The sequence below is a fragment of the Colobus angolensis genome, unplaced genomic scaffold (genome assembly GCF_000951035.1).
Source record: "Colobus angolensis palliatus isolate OR3802 unplaced genomic scaffold, Cang.pa_1.0 Scaffold25, whole genome shotgun sequence".
NCBI classification, from domain to species: Eukaryota; Metazoa; Chordata; class Mammalia; order Primates; family Cercopithecidae; genus Colobus; species Colobus angolensis.
Window position 1 is genome coordinate 1293528 of NW_012115710.1, and position 6733 is coordinate 1300260.

General features: G+C 38.8%; 1 protein-coding gene across 5 annotated transcripts in view; it reads left to right on the plus strand.

Moving 5' to 3' along the window:
- Nucleotides 1-4696, plus strand: part of LOC105514658 (zinc finger protein 468) — a 65471-nt gene extending 60775 nt beyond the window's left edge. For all 5 annotated transcript variants that reach the window (XM_011946161.1, XM_011946162.1, XM_011946160.1 and 2 more), the window contains one exon: nucleotides 1406-4696. In XM_011946161.1, coding sequence (XP_011801551.1) covers nucleotides 1423-3417 — 1995 coding nt within the window. In that variant the 5' untranslated portion in view covers nucleotides 1406-1422 and the 3' untranslated portion in view covers nucleotides 3418-4696. The remainder of the gene's footprint in view (nucleotides 1-1405) is intronic.
- The last annotated feature ends 2037 nt before the right edge of the window (nucleotides 4697-6733 follow it).

Consider the following 6733-nt stretch of genomic DNA (forward strand, 5'->3'; position numbering starts at 1 on the left):
TCTCTACTAAAAATGCAAAAATTAGCTGTGTATGGTGGCGTGCACCTGTAATCCCAGCTACTTGGGAAGTTGAGGCAGGAGAATCCCTTGAACCTGGGAGGTGGAGGTTGCAGCCTAGCCAACATGGTGAAACCCCATCTCTACTAAAAAATGCAAAAATTAGCCAGGCATGGCGGCACATGCCTGTAATCCCAGTTGCTCAGGACCTAAGGCAAGAGACTCATATGAACCCTGGCGTGGAGGTTGCATTAAGCCAAGATCATGCCATTGCACTCCACCCTGGGTGACAGAGCGAGACTCTATCTCAAAAAAATAAAAATACAAAAAATTTAAAAAAATGTCCCAGCATGCCTGTTCCACATGGATATAGGTAATTTTGTAACAGTTATTCAGAAAAATACCGTATTAACATTTTCCTTTTTTTGAGATGGAGTCTCACTCTGTCACCCAGGGTGGAGTGCAGTGGTGTGATCTCAACTCACCACAATCTTTGGCTCCCGAGTTGAAGCGATTATCCTGCCTCAGCCTCCCAAGTAGCTGGAATTACGGGCACCTGCGACCACGCTTTTCTAGTTTTTGTATTTTTAATACAGATGGGGTTTCTCCACGTTGGCCAGGCTGGTCAAACTCGACCTGGGGTGATCTGCCTGCCTCAGCCTCTGGAAGTACTGGGATTACAGGCATGAGCCACCACGCCCTGCCTTTTTTCTTTTCTTTCTTTCTTTCTTTTTTTTTTTTTGTTGAGATGGAGGCTCATTTTGTCACCTGGGCTGGAGTGTAGTGGTGTAATATTGGCTCACTGAAACCTTAGCCTTTTGGCTTAATGCAATTCTTGTGACACAGCCTTCAGAATAGCTGGGAGTACAGGTGCAGGCCACCCTACCTGGCTAATTTTTGTAATCTTTTGTTATCTTGTCAGGGCTATGATTGTTTGACAATACAGAATTTCCATTGATTTTGGTTATCCTTACAACAGCGTGTTGTGGATTATTTACCAGTATGGTATCTTGTGTGATTCTTTAGCATTTATTTGTATACACTAAATATGCTGTAAATATGAAGAATATATATTTTATATTTTGATGTGACAGTGATGTGTTTTTTTGCAAACTGATACACTTTAGGGGCACAGTGGAAAAACACTCCTTTCTTTAGACTCACACATGTTTGTGCCCTGTCAGTGTCTTGTCATGATATTGGGAATAGGCTTCTGTAGAAATGATTTGAAGTACATGTAATTGCCCTTTATTTATTAAAGATTCTTACTGCTTTAGTGTTCATAGGCATTGAAGATCATGTTTGGGAAGTTTAAAATAAGTATTGCTTTTTGTGTTATTTTTACACATTTCAGTATTATTTACCATCTGTACTTAATTAGAAACCTATTGGTGTTTAAATTTTGTAGATATCTCTTCCAAATGCATGTTGAAGACATTGTCATCAACAGGGCAAGGCAATACAGAAGTGATCCTCACCGGGACATTGCAAAGACAAGCAAATCATCACACTAGAGATTTTTGCTTCCAGAAAATTGAGAAAGACATTCATGGCTTCGAGTTGCAGTGGAAAGAAGATGAAACAAATGGTCATGCAGCACCCATGACAGAAATCAAAGTGTTGACTGGTAGTACAGACCGACATGATCAAAGGCATGCTGGAAACAAGTCTATTAAAGATCAGCTTGGATCAAACTTTCATTCACATCTGCCTGAATTGCACATATTTCAGCCTGAAGGGAAAATTGATAATCAAGTTGTGAAATCTCTCGATACTTCCTCAGTTTCAACATCCCAAAGAATTTCTTGTAGGCCCAAAACCCGTATTTCTAATAAGTATGGAAATAATTCCCTCCATTCTTCATTACTCACACAAAAATGGGAAGTACACATGAGAGAAAAATCTTTCCATTGTATAGAGAGTGGCAAATCCTTTAATTGTAGCTCACTTTTAAAAAACCATCAGATAATCCACTTAGAAGAGAAACAATGTAAATGTGATGTATGTGGCAAGGTCTTTAATCAGAAACGATACCTTGCATGCCATCGTAGATGTCACATTGGTGAGAAACCTTACAAGTGTAATGAGTGTGGTAAGATGTTTGGTCACAATTCATCCCTCTTCATTAACAAGGCACTTCATACAGGTGATAAACCTTATAAATGTGAAGAATGTGACAAAGTTTTCAGTCGCAAATCACATCTTGAAACACAGAAGATAATTTATACTGGAGAGAAAACATACAAATGTAAGGTTTGTGACAAAGCTTTCACATGTAATTCATACCTGGCAAAACATACTATAATTCATACTGGAGAGAAACCTTATAAATGTGATGAATGTGGCAAGGTTTTTAATCGACTATCAACCCTTGCACGCCATCGTAGACTTCATATTGGAGAGAAACCTTTTGAATGTGAAGAATGTGACAAAGTTTTCAGCCGCAAATCACACCTTGAAAGACATAAGAGGATTCATACTGGAGAGAAACCATACAAATGTAAAGTTTGTGACAAGGCTTTCGCATATAATTCATATCTGGGAAAACATAGTATAATTCACACTGGAGAGAAACCTTACAAGTGTAATGAATGTGGCAAGGTTTTTAATCAACAGTCAACTCTTACACGCCATCATAGACTTCACAGTGCAGAAAAACCATACAAATGTGAAGACTGTGACAAGGTTTTCAGGTGCAAATCATACCTTGAAAGACACAGGAGGATTCATACTGGAGAGAAACCTTACAAATGTAAGGTTTGTGACAAGGCTTTCCGGAGTGATTCATGCATTACACAACATCAGAGAGTTCATACTGGAGAGAAACCTTACACATGTAATGAATGTGGCAAGGTTTTTAGTACAAAAGCAAACCTTGCATGTCATCATAAACTTCATACTGCAGAGAAACCTTACAAATGTGAAGAATGTGAGAAAGTTTTCAGTCGCAAATCACACCTGGAAAGACATAGGAGGATTCATACTGGAGAGAAACCATACAAATGTAAGGATTGTGACAAGGCTTTCCGGAGGGATTCACACCTGGCACAACATCAGAGAGTTCACACTGGAGAGAAACCTTACAAGTGTAATGAGTGTGGCAAAACCTTCCGTCAGACATCATCCCTTATAATCCATCGTAGGCTTCATACTGGAGAGAAACCTTACAAGTGTAACGAGTGTGACAAGACCTTCAGTCAGATGTCATCCCTTGTATACCATCATAGACTTCATAGTGGAGAGAAACCTTACAAGTGTAATGAATGTGGCAAAGTTTTTAATCAACAAGCACACCTTGCACAGCATCAGAGAGTTCATACTGGAGAGAAACCTTACAAGTGTAATGAGTGCGGCAAGACTTTCAGTCAGATGTCAAACCTTGTATACCATCGTAGACTTCATAGCGGAGAGAAACCTTAAAAGTATGAGAGTGGCAACGCCTTCCATCACAATTCAACCCTTGTAAGTCATAAAGCCATTCGTACTGGAGAGAAACCTTACAAGTGTAATGAATGTGGCAAGGTTTTTAATCAAAAAGCGAACCTTGCACGTCATCGTAGGCTTCATACTGGAGAGAAACCTTACAGATGGGAAGAATGTGACAAAGTTTTCAGTCGCAAATCAAACCTTGAAACACATAAGAAAATTCATACTGAAGAGAAACCATATAGATGTAAGGTTTGTGAGAAGATTTTCGCATATAATTCATACCTGGCAAAACATCCTAGAATTCACACTGGAGAGAAACCTTAGAAGTGTAATGAATGTGGCAACACCTTTGGTCAAAATTCACGCCTTGTAATTCAAAAGACAATTCATACTGAAGAGAAACTTTACAAGTGGAGTGAATGTGGCATGGTTTTTAATCAACCATCACACCTTGCAAGTCATCATAGATTTAATTCTGCAGAGAAATCTTAAAAATGTGAAGACTGTGACAAAGTTTTCAGTCGCAAATCACAGCTTGAAAGGATAATTCATACTGGAGAAAAACCATACAAATGTAAGGTTTGTAACAAGGCTTTTGGGAGTGATCACACCTGGCAAAACATACTAGAATTAACACTGGAGAGAAACCTTACAAGTGCAATGAGTGTGGCAAAGTCTTTAGTGGGCAGTCACCAGTTATTCACCATCAAGCAATCCCTAGTATACAGAAAGTTAACTAATGTAATGATTGTCACAAAGTTTTCAGTAATGCTACAATCATTGCAAATCATTGGAGAATGCATAATGAAGAGAGATCTTACAAGTGTAATAAATGTGGCAAATTTTTCAGACATCGTTCATACCTTGCAGTTCTTTGTCCAACTCATGCTGGAGAGAAACCTTATAAATGTCATGATTGTGGCAAGGTCCTCAGTCAAGCTTCATCCTACACAAAACAGCAGAATTCATACAGGAGAGAAACCTCACAAGTGTGATGATTGTGGCAAAGCCTTTACGTTCACATCTCAATTGGCATCAGAAAATCCATACTGGACAGAAATCTTACAAATGTCATCAGTGTGGTAAGGTCTTCAGTCTGAGGTCGCTCCTTACAGAACATCAGAAAATTCATTTTGGAGACAGTTATTTCAAATGTGATAAGTATAGCAAACCATCAAGCATGAGTTGACATTACAGTCAAACAAGCATTGACCTGAGTTTGAGTTGACTTAACATTGAGTTCAAGCATTAATTGACATTAAACTGTTTATGTTAAGAGGATTGGCCTGGGTGCTGTGGCTCATGCCAACAGACGGGAGCCACTTTTCCCAGCCTGTATTTTCATTTCTTTTTTTTTTTTTTTTTGAGATGGAGTGTTGCTCTGTCACCCAGGTTGGAGTGCAGTGGCATGATCTCGCTCACTGCAACCTCTGCCTCCCAGGTTCAAGTGATTCTCCTGCCTCAGTCTCCCGAGTAACTGGGACTACAGGTGTGTGCCACCATGCCTGGGTAATTCTTTGTGTTTTTAGTAGAGACCGGGTTTCACCGTGTTCGCCTGGATGATCTTGATTTTCTGACCTTATGATCCACCTGCCTCCACCTCCCAAAGTGCCGAGATTATGAGTGTGAGCCACCGTGACTGGCCTGTTTTTTGTTTCTTTAACAGAAAGTTATATGGATTTCTATGAGTGTTGTATTGAATCTAAATCACATTTGGTTATGTAATCATTGAGCAATACTAATTTTTCCAATCAGTATGGGTTGTGTATGTATTTATACATTTTTAATCATTTTGATCAATGTTTGTAGATTTCAAGGTACAAGCTTCTCACCTTTATGTTTATTCCTAAATATTTCTTACTTTAAGCTCTTTAGCAAATAGAAGTGGTTTTTAATTTTCTTTTAAAATGATTTATTCTTAATGTATGGAAATCCAACTAATTTTTGGTGCTGTTATTCTATTCTGCAAATACACTGAATGTGTTCCAGTTGTACTTTGGTTGACTCTGTGATTTTCTACACAGAAGATCATGCCGTCTACAAACAAATAGAATTTTACTTTTTTCTTTCTGATTGGATGAGTTTGATTTCTTTTGCTATTTCATTGCTCTGGCTAGGACAGCCAGTATTGATTGAATAGAAGGGCTGAGAGCATTCTTGCATCATGTGAGATCCTACAGGAAAAGCATTCCATTTTTCTCTGATTGTTTATTTCCACTGTGGTCATTTCATGGATTGTCTTTGTATTGTTGAGGTAAATTTCCTTCTCTATCTATTTTGTTTAGGATTTCCATGATGACTGGATGTTGAATTTTGTGAAATGCTTTTTCTCCATGTATTGAGATGATGTGGTTTCCATCTTTCATTCTGTTCAAGTGGCATATCACATTGAATTGCTTGAATATGTTGAACCATCCTTACATCTCAGAAATAAGTGGCACTTGAATATCTACAATCCTTTTTATATCATCTTGAATACAGTTTGCTAGTACAAGGGGTCTTCAAGAAGTTCATGAAAAATACATATTATAAGAAAATTGTGCATGACATCACATTTTTTTGCACCAAAATAAAATGATACAAATTTGTTATGTGTACAAGGGTCTAGTTTTAGGCACTCAGAAGGGCAAGATGAGTTTGAAAAGAGACTAAATCAAAGCAATGCAAATTCTGCTAAAATTGAAAGAAGAACAAACATCAAATTTACAATAAGACCAGATGCAGTGGCTCAGGCCTGTAATCCCAGCACTTTCAGAGGTCAAGACAGGTAGGTCACGTGAGCCCTGGTATTCAAGACCAGCCTGGACAGAATGGTGAAACCCCTTCTTTACAGAAAATACAAAAATTAGCTGGGCATGGTGGCACATGCCTGCTGGTTCAGCTTCTCTGGAGTTTGTAGTGGGAGGATGGCTTGAGCCCAGGAGGTAGAGGCTGCAGGGAGCCATGATCATGCCACTGCACTCCAGCTTGGGTGACAGAGTGAGATAGTCTCAAGAAATGAATATGGGGAAGTCTGGGTAGAGGGACAATGAAATCATTGATGCTTTATGAAAAGGTTACGGGGACGATGCCCAAAAGAAATCACTAGTCTGTAAGTGGATAATTCATTTTAAGTTGGGACAAGACAATGTTGAAAGTGATGCATGGAGTCACAGGTAGACCATTCACATCAGTTTTACAGACAAAAATAGATCTTGTCTGTGCTGAGATGAAGAGGACTGACAGCTAACAGCAGAAAGAATAGCCAGGAATTTGAGACCAGCCTGAATAACATGCTGAATCCCCATCCCTACTAAAAAACAACAAT